This window comes from Aricia agestis, chromosome 6 (genome assembly GCF_905147365.1).
Source record: "Aricia agestis chromosome 6, ilAriAges1.1, whole genome shotgun sequence".
Taxonomy (NCBI): domain Eukaryota; kingdom Metazoa; phylum Arthropoda; class Insecta; order Lepidoptera; family Lycaenidae; genus Aricia; species Aricia agestis.
The window spans coordinates 16,141,021-16,161,947 of NC_056411.1; the positions used below are offsets into that span (position 1 = coordinate 16,141,021).

General features: G+C 36.2%; 1 protein-coding gene across 5 annotated transcripts in view; it reads left to right on the forward strand.

Annotated features, from left to right (window-relative positions):
• The window catches only part of LOC121728173 (unconventional myosin-XVIIIa), a 238,603-nt gene that overhangs the window by 96,229 nt on the left and 121,447 nt on the right, over positions 1 to 20,927 (forward strand). For 3 of the 5 annotated variants that reach the window (XM_042116297.1, XM_042116299.1, XM_042116301.1), the window contains 7 exons: positions 3,537 to 3,684; positions 3,949 to 4,049; positions 4,321 to 4,454; positions 5,133 to 5,183; positions 5,580 to 5,752; positions 7,152 to 7,237; positions 7,547 to 7,685. In XM_042116297.1, the coding sequence (XP_041972231.1) occupies positions 3,537 to 3,684; positions 3,949 to 4,049; positions 4,321 to 4,454; positions 5,133 to 5,183; positions 5,580 to 5,752; positions 7,152 to 7,237; positions 7,547 to 7,685 (832 nt within the window). The remainder of the gene's footprint in view (positions 1 to 3,536; positions 3,685 to 3,948; positions 4,050 to 4,320; positions 4,455 to 5,132; positions 5,184 to 5,579; positions 5,753 to 7,151; positions 7,238 to 7,546; positions 7,686 to 20,927) is intronic. The other 2 variants (XM_042116298.1, XM_042116302.1) reach the window with 1 other exon arrangement.

The window sequence follows — 20,927 nt, forward strand, 5'->3', positions numbered from 1 at the left end:
CTACTCTCACTAGTACCCCCGAACATATTAATAAGCGGTGACGTAGTCAAGCAAGTTTGGTCATTCAACAATGCAAATCTGTTATTTTTCTTTTCTTTTATGATCTCTAATTGTTCCAACACGCTCAGCCGAAAGCCTTTATCGCATTTATGTAAAACTTTATAGGAATGGCCATCGGGTACAGTATGATTACTATCTAAAAGATGTTTAGCAAAATGTGACTTATCAGGATGACCATTTCTATAAGCCGCGATATGTTCTTTATACCGAGTCTCGAAGCTGCGTCCAGTTTGACCCACGTATACACTATCGCATTCAGGACAATCGATCTTATAGACACCGGATTGATATTTTTTATCAATCTGGTCTTTATTATGACACAAATGATGTTTTAAAGTATTATTTGTCCTGAATGCGACATGCATATCGTTGCTTTTCATTATTTTGGATAAGCGTGCAGATACCTCTCCCATGTAGGTCAAACTGGACTTATATCTAACTATCTCTTTATCAATAGGACCTGCGTACAAAAACTTAACCAGTTCTTTCTTGTTTTTATTTTTCAAAATATTATTAATGATTTTTGGACTATATCCGTTGGATATCGCAATTTGGAAAATAATATTAAGCTCATTTTGATAATTATCTTTACTAAGAGGGATTGATAATAATCTATGAACGTAACTATGAAAGGCCGCGAGTTTGTGTTGCCAAGGATGACATGACGATGCATGAATAGTAGTATTAGTATATGTCGGCTTGCGAAAGATTCCAAAACTGTGTTTATTATTAACTCTAGTAATAGATAAATCGAGAAAATGTAGGGTGTTATTATCTTCACATTCTAATTTGAATTTAATTTTAATATGTTTTTTATTTAGTTCTTTTACAAATACGTCCAGTTGTCTCTGTGTACCCGTCCAACAAAGAAAACAATCATCTACATATCTAAAGTAATATAAAATACTTTTATTAACGACGATATTTCTTTGTTCAAAATCGTCCATAAATATTTCGGCCATCAAAGGACTTAAAGGTGAACCCATAGCTAGACCGTCTTCTTGAACAAAGAATTCGCCGTTAAATCGAAAGTAATTTTGTTCCATGCATGTTTTAGTAAGACTAAGCAATTCATTACTTTCACCAGGAGGTAAACGTTTTTCTAGTGCATTCCTTCAGACTTTAGTAAATAAAAACAGGATGGTCCAATCACGTACAGAATAAATAAGAAATAAGAAACTCAAAGCCACTCTTTCGGGGTTAAAAGAAGAACCGGAAGGAGTACCTTTGATTTCGTTGGCTAGTAAGCCCTTAACCATGTTATCTTTCTTATTAACTACGGCAGTTATTTCCGAATCCACCGCAAGCATTTCCAAAGCATTCTGATTAATATTAGGAGTGATATTATATTTAAGACCCTTTTCCAAAAGTGTCATCTCATCCTTGGCAAATTGTACGCTGGTTAAGTTTTTGACGCGAGGGTGGAAGGAAAAAGGTTCAGACCAGGATTCTGTACGTGATTGGACCATCCTGTTTTTATTTACTAAAGTCTGAAGGAATGCACTAGAAAAACGTTTACCTCCTGGTGAAAGTAATGAATTGCTTACTCTTACTAAAACATGCATGGAACAAAATTACTTTCGATTTAACGGCGAATTCTTTGTTCAAGAAGACGGTCTAGCTATGGGTTCACCTTTAAGTCCTTTGATGGCCGAAATATTTATGGACGATTTTGAACAAAGAAATATCGTCGTTAATAAAAGTATTTTATATTACTTTAGATATGTAGATGATTGTTTTCTTTGTTGGACGGGTACACAGAGACAACTGGACGTATTTGTAAAAGAACTAAATAAAAAACATATTAAAATTAAATTCAAATTAGAATGTGAAGATAATAACACCCTACATTTTCTCGATTTATCTATTACTAGAGTTAATAATAAACACAGTTTTGGAATCTTTCGCAAGCCGACATATACTAATACTACTATTCATGCATCGTCATGTCATCCTTGGCAACACAAACTCGCGGCCTTTCATAGTTACGTTCATAGATTATTATCAATCCCTCTTAGTAAAGATAATTATCAAAATGAGCTTAATATTATTTTCCAAATTGCGATATCCAACGGATATAGTCCAAAAATCATTAATAATATTTTGAAAAATAAAAACAAGAAAGAACTGGTTAAGTTTTTGTACGCAGGTCCTATTGATAAAGAGATAGTTAGATATAAGTCCAGTTTGACCTACATGGGAGAGGTTTTTTTTTTTTTTTTTATTGAAATAAGGGGGCAAACGAGCAAACGGGTCACCTGATGGTAAGCAACTTCCGTCGCCCATGGACACTCGCAGCATCAGATGAGCTGCAGGTGCGTTGCCGGCCTTTTAAGAGGTAATAGGGGAGGGTAGGGATGGGAAGGAATTAGGGGAAGGTAGGGATGGGAAGGAATTAGGGGAGGGTAGGGAAGGGAATAAAGTAGGGGATTGGGCCTCCGGTAAACTCACTCACTCGACGAAACACAGCGCTAGCGCTGTTTCACGCCGGGTTAGAGGTATCTGCACGCTTATCCAAAATAATGAAAAGCAACGATATGCATGTCGCATTCAGGACAAATAATACTTTAAAACATCATTTGTGTCATAATAAAGACCAGATTGATAAAAATGCATGTCGCATTCAGGACAAATAATACTTTAAAACATCATTTGTGTCATAATAAAGACCAGATTGATAAAAAATATCAATCCGGTGTCTATAAGATCGATTGTCCTGAATGCGATAGTGTATACGTGGGTCAAACTGGACGCAGCTTCGAGACTCGGTATAAAGAACATATCGCGGCTTATAGAAATGGTCATCCTGATAAGTCACATTTTGCTAAACATCTTTTAGATAGTAATCATACTGTACCCGATGGCCATTCCTATAAAGTTTTACATAAATGCGATAAAGGCTTTCGGCTGAGCGTGTTGGAACAATTAGAGATCATAAAAGAAAAGAAAAATAACAGATTTGCATTGTTGAATGACCAAACTTGCTTGACTACGTCACCGCTTATTAATATGTTCGGGGGTACTAGTGAGAGTAGTGGGGGTAGTGGGGATAGTAGCGGGGCTCGATAGTGTATAAAAGGCGGTGTTATGGCCGGTGGCGGCACTTAACGGACGTTGTTCGTAGAGTCCACATCCTGAGGATGCTCCGGTGTTGGGGCGAAACGCGCGTCGAGGTTTTCAACCTGCATGGTGGTGAGGGGCCTTGCACGGATTTGCCAACATTATTGCTTGTGTGGTGGTGGTGTTTGCAAGTTCTTGCATGCGAGTGTACGCATAGGCAGTGTGGGAGGAGGGAGGTGCTGTACGCATGCCTATGCGTACACTCACTCATTTACTTAAAGGTGGAAGTTGTTTTCGCGGAATATTGCTAAAAATAATAACAAACTAAATTTAAACTTTTTGGTTTCGCCATGTTACAATAATAATTCATAGGATTACATAAATATTAGACGACGACACATAACATTCTTGTGTAGGTTACTAGACGAGGAGTCGATGTATCCCGGCTCATCAGACGACACGTTCCTCGAGCGTGCGCTGTTACACTACGGTGCGCCGCAGCACACGCAGCACCTGATCAAGAAGGCGCCGCACGCGCGACAGTTCGTGCTGCAACATCTACAGGTGAGAGAGAGAGAGAAAAAGAGAGTGAGTGTAAGACGGGAGAGTGAGGAAGAGAGGTAAGGAACGATGGAGAGGGAAGGATAGAGGTAAGATGAGAGAAAGGAGAGACAAATTGGAAGAAAGGATGCGAGAGATGGAGAGAGAAGTAGGGAAGGAGAGATGATGAGGGAGGGAGTGAGAGATTGAGAGACAGCGAGAGAGATACTTCTATTCGTGGCGGCTATGTGTGAGTCTTACTAATCTTCAATACTCTCTTATTGACAGGGTACAAATCCAGTGCTGTATGACGTCACCGGTTGGGTGAAAGCGAGCCGGGAAAACCCTATTACGAAAAAAGCCCACACAATACTGCAAGAAAGTCAGAAGTAAGTTCAACAATGATTTTAAAAAGTACTAAATGTAAAGAAATCTTAGTATGTGCGGCTACAAAACTTTGTACTAATTTAAATGTTATTTATTAGTTATTGATGATTTAAGCTTCTGCGCATAATTTAGCCAAATAAGCGCGTGATTGCCGTGTTACATGTAAGACAAGAACTCATGATCCTTCTTTGCCATTCGCGGCATTGGTGTGCAAGCAGTCCTAGTGTTTTTTTTTTGTAATTTTCGCATAATATATCTGCTGTATTTGTGCAGCGAGGACATTGGTCGTCTGAGCGTGTGGTCGCGCGGCGCGTGCGGCGCCGGCGGTGCGGGCGCGTGGTGCGGGTCCGTCGGCGACGCAGCGACTCTGCGTCGTGCCTCTTCGATACGACGCACGCTCACTTCGGGTAACGTATACTTTATATAATGTTTGTTTGTCTATAGAACAAATCCATATTATGTTGAATATAACATAAACTTTTTTAAGGTTGGTTAAAAATAGATAATTAAAACTTTGTAGCTATGTATGATAGCCCGCATATACGGAATGGGTGAAAATATAATATGTACCGCAATATAATATGAAAGCATAAAGAAATGTGTATTCTACAACGCGTACATTGCTATCGCATTGCGGGGGAATGGGGATAGGAGTCCAAAGCAGTATATTCATTAGCGAGTATAATATGATGCAAACGTGTTAACTCATATTATTATGTCATAAAGAAGAAAATGGAGTTTCTTATTCACTTAATATTCGGTTGACTCTTTCTATGCAGTATTCATTTGTAGTGTTTCTACAGATAGATAGGGATGGAATGAAACAACCAAACCCAACGAGTGCTGTTTTTACACTGATTTATTAAGTAAAATGTTACAACATTCATGAATGTAAACTGCTGACACAAAGCTCTCGCTCAGCAGTTAACCTAATACATAATTATTGTACTTTGTACATCATTGCTGCCAAAACATTTTGTGAACTTGTAATCTGTATTTTGTATCGGTATTAAACAGGACCCTAGAACTTAATTATTATTATAAAAGGTTTAATCACCTTTGATCACCGTTGTTTTCAATCATAGATGTACCGTCATTCTGCCGAGCATCCATAATACGAAGGTCCCTTACGTCCGGTAAGAGAAAAGCAGCCGCTTCACTCACAAATCACTTGCTGCATATTAATTGATAAATGAGAATTGACGCATATTAAATTCAAACTAAACTCATGCAGTGGACGCTTGCATGACTGAATACACCAGACTTTAAAAGCTGCTATCTAACAAACAAGCTAACAATTATTAGTTTAAGATTGTCAAAATAATAATTTCTTCTACGCTTTTTCGATTTTACTCGATCGATAAATGACAAATATAACCCTGTTTATGGCGCTTATAAAATTTAGGTGTATTTTCAAAATATATTTCCAATATAACATAATATTTGATCTATTCCAGTCCTGCACCACGATAAAGTCATAATGAAATGCGATTTTGATATTTTACACATACTGATATGAACGTTTAATGCAGGCACGGCGGGCATGAAGCGGCGCTCGACGGCGCTGCAGGCGAAGTTCGTGGCAGACGGCGTGGTGGACACGCTGCGGCGGTGCGGCGCGGGCGGCGTGCACTTCGTGTGCTGCCTGCTCACCGCGCAGCACCACGACGCCGACGACGTCAACGTGCCCCTGCTGCGCTCGCAGGTAATTACACGCAGTAGGCACGGCGGGCATGAAGCGGCGCTCGACGGCGCTGCAGGCGAAGTTCGTGGCAGACGGCGTGGTGGACACGCTGCGGCGGTGCGGCGCGGGCGGCGTGCACTTCGTGTGCTGCCTGCTCACCGCGCAGCACCACGACGCCGACGACGTCAACGTGCCCCTGCTGCGCTCGCAGGTAATTACACGCAGTAGGCACGGCGGGCATGAAGCGGCGCTCGACGGCGCTGGAGGCGAAGTTCGTGGAGGACGGCATGGTGGACACGCTGCGGCGGTGCGGCGCGGGCGGCGTGCACTTCTTGTGCTACCTGCTCACCGCGCAGCACCACGACGCCGACGACGTCAACGTGCCACTGCTGCGCTCGCAGGTACAGATATTTTAGGCTTTAGATTTTAGAATATCAGTTAATTATCTATGTATTGTGTTGAAGCGGTCGCGAGGATTACCTACAGTAAGGCATTCGGTACATGTCCGTACACAAGCGTTTTAAAGCTAGATCGCGCGCCAGTGGACTGGTTTGACCCACGAGACATCGCGTGCGTCAGCAGGACTCCGGATCTATAGTCGCACGGTTTCAGCTTTACACCAGCTTACTAATAAACACATCAAGCAGCGAATAATACAAGGTCTGCTAGTATTTGTCTGTTAAAAGGTACAAGTTGGAAGCCGGCTACATGAAATTGCAGCAGACGACGTGTCGTCGCGACACTACTGGTTTCTAAGTATTTCTTATTTCTATGGATAAGTGTCGCCAGCTTCGTGTCGCTAGCGCGCAGAGTATTTCATAGAAATACAATCACTGACCTCCATTATACAAGTACGCTGGACTTATGATACCCTTTGAAATGACAGCTATTTTAGTGCCTATTTGAAACGGAATCAGCGCTCCCAATGCGGGGGAAGAAAACTAAATCTGACGTAAAAATGACGTTTGAAAGTCGCCATATTGGCGCTGATAGCAGTAGTGAGAGTACTTGGAACTAATACTAGTGATGACAACCAATAATGATTAAGCGGCCATTAGCAATTTACGTCAAATTTAGTTCTCTTCCCAGTTCCCCCGCATAGGGGCCGCTGATTCCGCTTCAAATAGGGACAAAAAGCAGGTAAGTATCAAAAGTCCAGCGTACTTGTTTAATGGAGCTCAGTGAATACAATATACAAACCAGTAGTGTCGCGACGACACGTCGTTTGCGGTGCGGTGCGGTGAAGCATCATGTCGTCCGCTGCCAACCGGCACCTAAAGACAGCGGATCTCGAATAGTTTCTGTAATATCGAATACGCTGCTTCAAGATTTGTATTAGTAAAATAGATAAATTAATCATGTTCAGTTTCAGTATAAGACATTGCTTTTGGAGTATTTCTCAATTCTATCTAATTTCCAGTTCCGCGGCTTCCAACTGCTGGACGCCGCTCGCCTGTACAAGCAGGGCTTCCCGGAGCACATGCCGTTATCAGAATTCGCAAGAAGGTAAACAATATTTTTTTATCGAAATTTTCTGTTACCTTTCATTGTGGATTAACCGATTAAATACCATGGATGGTGTCTCTTGTGCGTTATGTTTATGAAGAAAGGGTGAGATATAATTGACAAACGATTAACATTTAGCTCTAACCGGGACCAGCGCCAGTTCTGTAGCCCTCACGATATATCATATAATAATATGAACTACACATGAAGTATCATGTAACTTAAAAGTGATTGTCAAATTAAATACAATTCACCTGTTGGAAACTAAAGTTCAGAACGCCTTTTAAACACTATTATTTATTTGAGCAGGTACCGCCTCCTAGCTACTTCGGAGACGGAGAACGGGGAAACCCCGCAGCAGACGACGATGTCGGACCGACAGATCGTGGACGACATGCTGTTGTCGCTCGACCTGGACGTCACCAGCTACCGCCTCGGTCTCACACAGGTAGGTGATAGAATATTATGGAGTATAGTACGGTCGCGAAGTAGCTTACTGACTCATTTTTCTTATCGCTACTTGTTCAGCACACCAGCGCATATCGCCATCTCTTTTTCATAAGATCGAAAAGAACCTACCCCGCTACCGGACTATACAAATACTTACAGGGCTTAAATTATAGAACCGCTGCAAAGAAGAAAGAAGAACGTCGATTTTTATAACGCCTTGTATTGCGAAACATCTAAGATTAGAAAAGCTGTTGATCTTTGCGTCACTAGTAAATATCTTACTTTTATTATTTATGTCTCACTTTGAATGTCTTTTAAATTTTATATTTAGGCTAAAATAATATATTAATAAACAAATTTTAGGCTAAAACCAAAACATTTTGCCACCACACCTAATTAATCTATGTGCGCTACGTGCTAGGTTATTAATTATTTACATATTCGCTGCAACTATGTTATAGCAATTAATTTACGACGGCAATATCTTATATATAATATGTAGCGTGTTAAAACAGGCTTTCTAATCTCAGTCCTGTGTGGAACACACGGTAATTTTGCCCAATAAAATTAAACACCCCGTAATACAGAGACGACGACTAATAAAATTTTACAACGCATAATTTAAACTTTGTAACAACTTTTGTATTATCTGTAAACGGGTGAGACCACACGCAGACTCATTTACATTGTCCTTAATTGTAAACGATAAAAAACCATACAGACATACAGTATAATCGAAAACTTATATTGGGCCACTGTGTGAAGTAGCCGACAGCGAAAACACTGATATGCTAAAGCTTAATACTTTATTGCAATTGATTAATTTTGAAAGGGTAATTTTAAGCTGTGGTTCCCAAAGTATGCAGAGACTGTAACTTGGTGGTCCGAATTTATACATCAGACCAAAAAGGATAAAAAAGATATAAAAAAACCATCGCAATTATATTAGACCGACCTGACTGTGAGTGAGATATAACACTACTATTAGACAACAGATAACAAATGCACCTGCTAATAGTCTACAATCTACATATTATTAACGATCAAACGAACTTACCTGTACGTGAAGTTCGATCGTAATTATATGAGTGTTTCGTCCGAAGAGATTAGTATAATTAGAATATGAACACACAGTAGTAGTAGCTAGTGTCTCCGCTTCAATCACTATGTTTAGAGGTTATAACTCTAAAAAAAAATATTTAAAAAAACTTACAGTTGGTCTCTGGTATATACTCTATGGTTTGCTCGCTTTTCCTGTTCCGGTGGACTCCATTTTCCTCCTTCGGCCAACGGCGTTGATTCGACTTCATTTCTTGAGAGAGATTTGTGATATTTTATCTATGGGTACCTACACCTGTTAGGGAGGGTGGGATATACTAATCTCTTCGGACGAAACACTCATATAATTACGATCGAACTTCACGTACAGGTAAGTTCGTTTGATCGTTAATTATACTCGTGTTTCGTCCTCGAGATTAGTATAATTAGAATATGAACACACAGTAGATGTTTAGAGTAATAAATATCACAAATCATGTACAATACTTTATATTTGAAATATATATAAAACCATAAAACAACACTGTAATACATAATATGTAATAAATGAACATAAACAAAAAGATAATTTTATTTCTATTATTTGTATAACCTTATAAGGAACACAGCGTATTTGCCAAAGCCAGGTTGTCTTTGTCAATAATAGGTCTATCATAGAACCTAGCAAAGGTAGAGGAATTGCCGCTCCATCCAGCAACTTGTCTGATATTATCTATATTAATGCCCATTTTCTTGGCCATAGAAGTTGCTGCATGTCTTGTACTGTGAGACTTAAATATGGAAACGTCAATCCCACTATCCTGTAATGTAATTTTAATCCAACGAGAGAGCGTCTGAGGAGATACATTTTTATATGGTTTTCTAAAGCTGACAAAAAGATAATTTTCTGGTCTTATAATATCTTTAGACCTGTCTATGTAAGCTCTTAATGTACTAGCAGGACAAATCTCAGGACGTTCACAATAATAAGGTAGGTATAATAATGGTTGTTTCATACCTGGTCTTGAAGTTTTGATTAAATCACAGATTTTAATCATTATTTTATCATTACAATAGACTATTTCATTTAATTTAATTTTCGACAATGTTTGCACTCTGTGTGCAGTGACTAGGGCCAACAGAGTAACACACTTCTTAGTTAACTGTTCAAGTGTCAAATTTTCATTTGGAAATAATGTTGCTAAATAGTTAATTGTGACACCTGCATCCCAAGTAAAGTTATAACGTGGTAATGACGGTCTTAATTTAAACACACCCTTACAAAACCTGGAAATCCTATCATCATCAGGTAATTTTTTAATGATAAAAGAAAGAGCAGATTTATATGAATTGATAGTCCCATATTGGGCACCATCTACAAAAATCTTGGTAAGAAATTGTATAATCATAGGAACTGAAGGTTCAAACATATTTATCATATTAGTAACACAAAAATCATACCATTTTTTGTAGCATACATCATATTGTTTTAAGGTACTTTCCGATATAGAAGCTAAAATTATATCAGCTGAAGCACTTGGGATTTCTCGTTGTAACAACGCTGTCCTGACAAAATCCCTGCAACCAGGGTAAAGTTTCTGTGGATGTTCCGATGGCTAGAATCAGGAATATAGAAGTTATTACAATCAATATATACTAATTTAGAAGCTAGCAAGCGTAAGAACATAGGGTACCAGGGTTGTGTAGGCCACACTGGAACAACCACAATACCCTCAGCCTTGTCTACAATAATTTTTCTTAATACTTTAGGAATAATTGCTACTGGAGGAAACACATAAAAAATACCAATTTTGGACCAATCTAATGTAAAAGCATCTATTGTAAAAGCATCTGGATCATTAAACCAAGAAACAAATTTTACACACTTTTTGTTTACTTGTGTAGCAAATAAATCTATGACTGGTATTACTGAAAGATTTTTTAGTAATATTTCAGCCTTGTAAAGACAACTCCCATTCTACATCTGGATGGGCCCTTCTTGACTCTTGATCTGCAATAATATTATCAGAGGACTTAATATATGAAGCAAAAACAAATAATTTACGTACTTCACACCACTGCCAAATGTCCCTTGCTACCTTTGAAAGATGAGGATATTGTATACCTCCCATACAATTGATGTAACTAATAGCTGTTGTATTATCAACCCTCATTAAAATATTACAGTTACTGTAATTTTTTGAGAATATCTTTAGGGCAAAATATGCTGCAAGAAGTTCCAATTGATTTATATGAAAGTGAATTTCCTCTTGTGACCATCTGCCGCTAGCCCTTTGGTCTCCACAGCTGGCACCCCACCCCGTAGTTGAGGCGTCAGAGAATATTTCTAGACAATAGTTATTGTCATCTTTGATACTGTTATTTGAATACATTATGGAGCTAAGCCACCAATTCAAATCCGGCAAAAGTGAACTAGGTAATGTCATGTACTCATTATAATCATTATTTTCCATTAAATTAAGATATTTACACCTCTCTAACTGTTTTAAATATAACCAACCATATTCTATGGCTGGACATGTTGAAACTAATAACCCAATTAACCTTGCAAATTTTCTTAATCTACATCTTTTTAATTGCATAATGTATAAAAGTTCATTTTTAATTTTAATTCTTTTTTCACATGGTAAACTTATAGTCCAATTGTGTGTGTCAATAACATAGCCTAAATATCTTACTGTCTTTGATGGATACATAACACTTTTTTCTTGGTTTATAATAAACCCTAGGTTCACTAGTAACCTTTTCGTAATATCTATGTTTCTTGCACATTCATCATAACTAGCCCCAATCAGTAATAAGTCATCGAGATAAATTGAAGACAGTAACCCATTAGACCTTAAGATATTCACAATTGGCTTCATTAATTTTGTGAAAATATAAGGGGCTGTACATAATCCAAATGGTAAAACATTGAACTCATACAGTTGGTGACCAATATAGAAACGAAGATATTTCCTAGTCGAGTGTTGCCAGATAAGAATCTTTGGTAATGAGATTTAACACCGTTCGAATATCCTCCAATTTAAAATGTTGCTTATTAACATATTTATTAAATTCTTTTAGGTTCAAAATAAATCTTTTTTTACCATTTGGTTTAGGAACTAGAAAAACCCGGGATACAAATTGATCGACACAAGGAGTACATGGTGATACAGCACCAATTGATATTAGACTGTTAACATGTTCTTCTAATTCCTTTACATCTAACATAGATAAATTGGAGGAACTTTGAGGAAAATTTTGTTGTATAGACTTATTTAATTTAATTTTGTAGCCTTTTATCCAAGATAAAATAGTACTGCTAGAAGCGATTAAACTCCACTGTTTATAAAATGAAGTCGGATCAACGCCGTTGGCCGAAGGAGGAAAATGGAGTCCACCGGAACAGGAAAAGCGAGCAAACCATAGAGTATATACCAGAGACCAACTGTAAGTTTTTTTAAATATTTTTTTTTAGAGTTATAACCTCTAAACATAGTGATTGAAGCGGAGACACTAGCTACTACTACTGTGTGTTCATATTCTAATTATACTAATCTCGAGGACGAAACACGAGTATAATTACATTGGGAACATTCCCTAATTTCGATAGCGAGGTTAAGATGTCAAATCTCAAACATTTTCGACCACTTTGCCATCGAAATGCAATTCGTAAACACTGTGATCAGACTGATTTATATTTTGTTTAATTCGAAGTGTCACGTTTTTATATTTTTAACGGTAATCCGTGAAAGCGAGTCGGTGTCATGTTGGGGCGTTATTGCCGTGGAAACTTCCACATTCTCAACAACACAATTAGCCCCAGAGAATTACATAAAAAAGTAAAATCTAACCATGCCAGACGCCAGTACAAGATCTAATGCGGCACAACTATTATGTTGTTATGGTCGTTAGCGTAGTAATTTCGTTGTTTGTACCTTTCACGGAACAACCGAATTTCTTTTTTGTTTTCTTTTTTTTCGTCGTCTTTTGAGCGTAAGGTAATGTGTAATGACTTATTTGGTACAAACATACCTATCATTTTGCAATCAAGGCCCCATACGGCATACGCGGTACGCCATTATAAGGCTGCGTTTTCACTGAAGCGGAGCGGAGCTTAGCGGTGCCGAATTGACCAATCACCATGCTCGAAATCTTCGCTGTCATTCCGCTGGAATAGCACGATTCGTCAATTCGGGCACCGCTAAGCTCCGCTCCGCTTCAGTGGAAATGCAGCCTATCGATATCATATTCTAATACCCCACGAGATTTCAGTAATGTAATTATGGTGCTATTATCACTAAGCAAGCTCTTTTTTGATTATGATTTGTTGAGATATCTTTAGAAGAAAGCCGAAGACTCAGTATTTATTTACTAACATATTTACTTCTACCTAATAACACTGTAAGGTCTGCAAGTACAGCCCTCTTTTTTTGGGGTTTAAAATCTTTATACAATTTCAGCATACCCAAATCTGTAGATATCCGCTGGTGTACCTAGATAGCGTATTATGTAAAATGTAGTGTACTTAGGTGGTTGTTTTGTGGTGTGTCTTAGTGAAAGTATTTACGCAACGTGCGCGCGCAGCGGCGCGGGCGCAGTAGGAAGTGACCGCCGCTAATGTCATTGCTTTGATACACTTCCTCCACGGTTGCTGCACACAGTCATCACGGTTTTATCGAATTATAGACCACCTTGAAGACAGTCGGAAAAACGATATAGGCATGCCAGACGTAATAATATTATGTATTATGTTACGTGGTCTGATTATGTCGAGGCTCGAGCACAACCAACATTGATTTGACATAAAATAAACAAATTTCGTATCCCCACAACCGGGGATTGTCCATTTTTTTTTAATTTTGCTCATTACAAAAACATTTCGAGGAATAAGGTCAGTGATCGTTTTTCTGTATATAAACGAAAAAAATACCCATTAGTTACTTATATTTTTTAACAAATATGTTTAACCTTTGTTTGACCTTCAATGGCGTTAAATTAGCAATAAATTCGGCCAACATTACGTTTCGAACTTTTGGTAAGCTTCTCGTATCAGCTTTCACATAATGAGAACTTGCATTTGACGAACCAGCCATTATAAATAAGATTGAAAGAAAATTTAAAACATACTGCAGAGGTGAATTGACCGCCGATGATGACGTCAGAGCAAAACTTTAAAAATTTATTGAGAAAAAACTAGCCAATGAATTTCAAAATTATTTAATTTATATTCATAAAATACCCTATTTTAACGAAAAAAAAAATAAAAAGTGCATGTGAATTTTTTTGGACAATGCCCATTTGCAAAGAATTCCATCTTCTGATTGTCTTTTTCATTAATGTGAAAAAGACGAACTATAAAATGCGGATAAAATGGGATAACATTAGGTACCTACGCGATTAGAGCGCGACAGCGATGTTTTTCGTGGCCAAGTGAAAGAGTAAACGAATTTCCATTAAGGCGGGATTATAGGCAACTGACATTTTAAAATTTGCGACATATTATAAACCACAGTAGCTTTTTTCCCTCATGTCCCTTTGATCCGTTTAATCTTTAAAACTACGCAACGGATTTTGATGCGGTTTTCTTTAATAGATAGAGTGATTCAAGAGGAAGGTTTATAAGTATAATAACATTCATTAAATAGTGGAGAAATACTGTTTTTTTCGGGTTTCTAATGTGATGTCGTAAATAATTACATTTTTTTCCCGCTTACATTGTAAACGCAGGCTGAACCCTACGAGATTTATCAAAATAATGTACCAAGTATTGTACACATTGAAAAGGTCTACAGAAAACTCTGCGAAAGTATATTATGTCTATCTCTTATGGATATCCCACAATAACATTTTTTTGTTATTTACTTTTTACGACAAATAATGGCTAATATTCGAAGTAATTTTAATAAATACAGCATTAATCCTTATCTGATTAAATAACTTATATACATTGTTGATTTAATGTAGATCTATATGGCCCTTTACAGCATATGATTTAAATGAATATTTTCGATAATATTACAGATTTAAAAATTGCGGGACGTAGCTTTTGCGACGGTACCGACCAATGCGGGGCACGGGTAGTAATAATGAATATAAGTCAAAACTGCTGAATCGATTTTAATAATTTTTTCAGTGGTTATATATTTTATACCCGAAGCCGGGGCGGGTCGCTAGTTATATTATAAGAGACACATACAGACCCCAAAGTATTAATACCGAAGTAGATTTAAAATTCTGTAAAGTAGATTCAAAAGTTCTAAGCTACAATTCAGCATCGTCAGCTCGCTCACTGCTGGAAAATATAGAGCATATTTTACGACATCAATGAGAAGGGTTCAAATATTTTTTGTGCTTGGGTTTATTGAAATAGCTTTAATAAAATATAAGATGTAGACCCATGACGATCACATAAATGATCAAAGTAGGATCTCAGACAAAAAACAAATTATTTGGTCTTTTTTGCTCTATAATGATAAATCACGCGCGGGTCCGACTCGCACTTGGCCAATTTTGTTCCTTAATTTAATTAAAAGCATAAAAGTGGCTCTTATGTTGACTGTATGGGACTATGGGAGTGAACAAGACTAATAATAATATGCCAACTTACCAACAACCTACGTATGTACTATGTAACCTACATTGCATCAAATCGTCGTGAGTATGTGAGAATTAAGTTATAATATGAGAATTAATAATTGCATAAAATGCAATCTCTTTACACTTTACTTTTAAATACCGTCACGATTTTAATTCATAAAAAATATTTTTTAATAAAATCAAATATTAAGGTTTTAGGACATATTTTCATTTCGATCAATATTATTTTTTCTGTAAAGAATCCTTAGTTATTTCCTCTCGTGATGCACCAAAAATCATGGTGTATCTATAAATCTATATCAATCCGCATGATAATATTATTTTTACGATTTCTTGTGCAGATTTTACTAGTGCTAAGATGCAATTATTCTTTTCATTGCTATGGATTGGACATGTTCAATAAAATAACATAGTCTTATCATTTTATAATGTTTCGACGTATGTGTCTCTGTGTAGCGATACTCTGTACATTGTTTTCTGACTTAGCTGTAATAATGAATATTTACATATTTTTATGACTTTCAAACCTACCAAAAACGTAAAAATGATCGTTTGGTGAATGTAAATTATCAAATAGCATCTTATTAGGTAGTCTTTCACGAAATAATTAGGAAACAAAACAATATTGTAATATTTGTATACTAAAAATGTTGACTAGGTTCCGAAAAAAAACCCAGTCTACTGACTAGTGCTCATGACGTCAAATTACGGCGCTGTATTGTACTGGTATTCCACTAGTTAGACAAGTGTGACGTATTGTAATTATATCAAAACATAGAGATATATATATACGAAAAAGCACTGGCAAATATTCCGAAACGAATCAATGGTAGGGGACCACGGCAATTCCATACAATTTCTATACCTAAGGAGCTCTGGCCAGTATACTGGGATATATTTGTGAACATACTTTAAGTTTTCTATAATAGACAATCAGTCACTGATTGACAGATTTGACTGATGTCATTCAACCATTATCTATCAAAACGCCTGTGGATTTCTTGTGGCAAATATTCAAAGCAATATTTGCTTTTGAATATCAACAATTCGTCCGAATTTGTGATCTCAATGATTTATCATTTATTGTTATTATTTATCAAAAACGAAGACAATGGCTGCCTTCGAAATCATAATTTAAACATTTTGGCATAAAAATATTTTTTCCTGTATTTGTTTTCGCTGAATGCTAGAAGAAATAAAAATTTGAAAGTATTATTTTTTAACACACTTTTTCAGTGGTAAAATGGATATAAATCAAAATTTTAAGACAATGACTACCTTAATAAGGAACGTAACAAACCTACAAAAAATTTTTGAATGCTTATAATTACTTCTGGTCAAAGATTTATCGAAAATAAAAACATGAATTTGCATAGTATAGGGCCTTAAATCGAAGCGAAATCATGTTTTGCTGTCAACAAAATGTATTAATTTGGCATGAAAAGTTTAAAAAATATGTGTAGATATTAATCGTTCTAGAAGAAAAAAATAAAAATGGTAAACAGACGACAATATTAATGACTAATTGACCAGTATTAAAATGTGGAAAAGTAATCGTGACGGAGCGAAAATAGCGGTCGAGGCCGTGTCGAGTCCGTGTCGAGTCACCTGCATTCGCAAAAAATTGTTTAAACTATAAACTATCTAGAATCTAAATTCTAGATGTTGATGACACAACAACAAAACTTTGCTGTGCTCAAATTCGAAGTTCGCCTATCGTGAGAAAACGGTACATTTTTCTGAAATGAAAACTATTCTATAGTTTTTATTATTCGTATCTATTCTCTATATCTATTATTATCCTTCTCCGGGAGTTTTTCCTTCACACAATACCTCTGTACCACATTAAAAACGGTTTTAAGCGGTTTAAGCGTGAATAGATAACAAATAAAATATAATAATAATAAGTATAATGCCACCACTATTTTAACAATGAAATTAAAATTATCTTTAATGCTGTGATAGCAATAAATTAATTCTTCATTATGCAAATTAAGGTAACACGTAATAATCATTTAACACCTTTTAAGCGAAAGTGTAAAATAATTACCAAATTTTTATGTTTTGTGGTAGAGATTAATTAATTAATTACTAAGAAAAAAAAACTTTAACCTTCGTTTTGAAGTGAACTGCACGAACAGTTTATGTAACTGAAAGTGAGTTACATCATTGTGCACCAAAAGTTTGCATTCTCTTGTGATGGTTGACCGCAAATCATTTAAGAATAAGTTTTTAGTAATATAAAAGGACAATGCTAACTCTCTAAAATGACTCCACGATGTGTCGATCTATCCAAGGTCTTAATACATTTTCGTCCATTGTCTTTCATTGGCTCTTATTTAACAAGTTGGCAAAATATGATAAAATATCACGCCTTTTGTAATGTTCTCAATGTTTACGTGACTTGTAGTGTACCTAGGTGGTTTCGAATGTCATTCGAATGTAGCCGAAACGTCGGGAGTGAGAAAAGTGGTCCGAGACGAAATCCGTAATAATATTATGTTAATATCCCAAGGGTCCGTCCATTATTTAATCACGTGATCTTTTTTAAGCATGTTTATCGCACGGGAACCGTACATTTTTCCGGGATAAAAGTATCCTATCTCCTTTCCCGGGACTCAAAGTATCTCTATAGGTACCAAATCCAAATTTCAGCAAAATCGGTTCAGACAGACAGACACACTCTTTAATACGCATAAATTATAATATAATATTAGTATGGATATTATCTAATGAATGATATTATGATGAGGATCATAACTTGTCCATTTATAATATTATAATGTATTTCTTTTTTAAAATTTGTTGTAATTACTGTAATATAAACGATAATAATTTGTCATGCTTGGGTACTTATTATAATTATTACTTACTGTAGATAATAAGTAATAACAAATATCACGTTCATTTCGCTTTTATGTAATTTTTAATACGCTCAAAAGTAAGTACGTATACTGTACAAAATTTCGTTCTTAAATTTTGATTTTGCATTTTTTTATGGGAACAAATATAATGACCACCAAAAAATGCACTGATACCCTAAACTTGTTTACCAAAAAAAGATAATAAACACCAACAAAATGAAGTCTAAAATTGCAATACTACCAGCTATTTCAACACTTCAAATTGTAATCGAACACCAAATATAGTAAATGACCACCAAATATAGTAAATGATCACCAAATATAGTAAATGATCACTAAATATAGTAAATGATCACCAAATATAGTAAACTAGCTGTTGCCCGCGACTTCGTCCGCGTGGACTTCAGTTTATAGCGCGCGGTGTCAATAAAATTGGTGTCAAAAGCTTTTTAAAACCCTGGTACCCCTTAAATCAAAATACCCAAAACAGCCGTGTAGTGTGCACATAATATGATTTTTTTTAAATTAAACTTTTTTATACCTTTTAAAGCTTATTTAGCTTTACACAACTTAGCTGCATAATGCATTACACAACTTTAGCTTTGCCCAATAGCCAATACCCATAGGCCATTAAACTATTTAGTATTTATTATTGGTAGACTGTTGTTTCTGATTTCTATGTTGGTACGTGAGTTATTTAATAACATGTATAACAATCGAAAGAATCGAAATCTTAACTCAACATGGTACCACCTCTTATAGAAATACATATGAGCAAGCGATAGCGCGATCTAGGCGACTCTTGGCGCCATCTGTTCCAGTTTTTGGAACTAACTTAATTTGAACAAATTTACGCATTAACTTACAACCCATTTTTCCAGTAAGAAGTAGCCTATGTCCTTTCTCAGACTTTAGACTATCTGTGTACAAAATTTCATTACAATCGGTTCAGTAGTTTTGGCGCTGTTGTTTTTGAATTTGATATCTAATCTTTGTAGGTGAGTTCTTAGTTAATAACGTGTATAACAATCGAAAGAATCAAAAAAGCTCAGCTTTACATGGTACCACCTCTTATAGAAATACGCATGAGCAAGCAATAGCGCGATCTAGGGGACTCTTGGCGCCATCTATTTTGAGTTTTTGGAACTAACTTAATTTGACCAAATTTACGCATTTTAACCCCTTACAACCCCCTTTTCCAGTTAAAAAGTAGCCTATGTCCTTTCTCAGGCTTTAGACTATCTGTGTACAAAATTTCATTACAATCGGTTCAGTAGTTTTGGCGTGAAAGCGAGACAGACAGACAGACAGACAGACAGAGATACTTTCGCATTTATTATATTAATATTAGTATAGAACGTGTATAACAATCGAAAGAAACGAAAAATCCAATCTTCACATGGTATCACTTCTTATAGAAATACGCATGAGCAAGCAATAGCGCGATCTAGAGGACTCTTGGCGCCATCTATTTTGAGTTTTTGGAACTAACTTAATATGACCAAATTTACGCATTTTCACCCCCTTACAACCCCCTTTCCCAGTTAAAAAGTAGCCTATGTCCTTTCTCAGGCTTTAGGCTATCTTTGTACAAAATTTCATTACAATCGGTTCAGTAGTTTTGGCGTGAAAGCGAGACAGACAGACAGACAGACAGACAGACAGACAGACAGACAGACAGAGATACTTTCGCATTTATAATATTAGTATAGATGATCACCAAATCCTTGTGAGCAAATCAATGCGATATTTCTGTCCAAATAAATAATTACGATTGACAAAACATGTAAGCATATTATTAACAAAATAGTCGGCCAAGTGTGGGTCGGACATGGAGGATTCCGTACCGTTATAGAACAAAATTAGACCTAAAATTGTGTTTTTGTATGGGAGCCCCTTTTAAATTATTTTTTTATTATTATTATTACCTAATTATTGAAGCTAACATAATATAATCAACGCCTTTGCGAAAATATCAACATGCCTACCGGTTGCCATTATTGATATCGAGCAAAAAAGGCCAATAAAATAACGTTTGTTATATGGGAGCACCCCTTAAATAATTATTTTATTTTGTTTTAGTATTGGTTGTTATAGCGGCAACAGATAATATACACAATCTGTGAAATTTTTAGAAGTCTAGCTGGAGCGGTTCTTGAGATACAGCCTAGGCCCTAGACGCAGTATAGCAGTATATTAGTCCTAGAGAAAGACAGACGGACGGACAGACGGACAGACATCGAAGTCTCAGTAATAGAGTCCCGTTTTTAGGGTTCTGTACCCAAAGGGTACAAACGGGACTCTTTTACTAAGACTTCGATGTCTGTCTGTCCGTCTATCTGTCTTCTTCTCTTTAATAGGATATTTGCTAAATAAAAATATATTTGGTTATAATTTTACATTAAAATGCTAACGTATAATGTTGGTGATCGTTTACTACTTTTGGTTTAAGTAACAATGATTTATTTAGAGTCATTTTACATAAAATATAGGATAGCGAGATAATAAATCTTTGGTGATCATTTTACATTAAAATGCTAGTATAATGTTGGTGATCATTTACTAATTTTGGTGATCATTTTACTTTAAAATGCTAGTATAATGTTGGTGATCATTCACTAATTTACTATTTTTGGCTTTAAGATGTTAAATCTTTGGTTATCATTTTACATTAAAATGGTGGTCTGTATTTTGGGTGATCGTTTACTATTTTTGTCTGTGAAATGTTACTATTT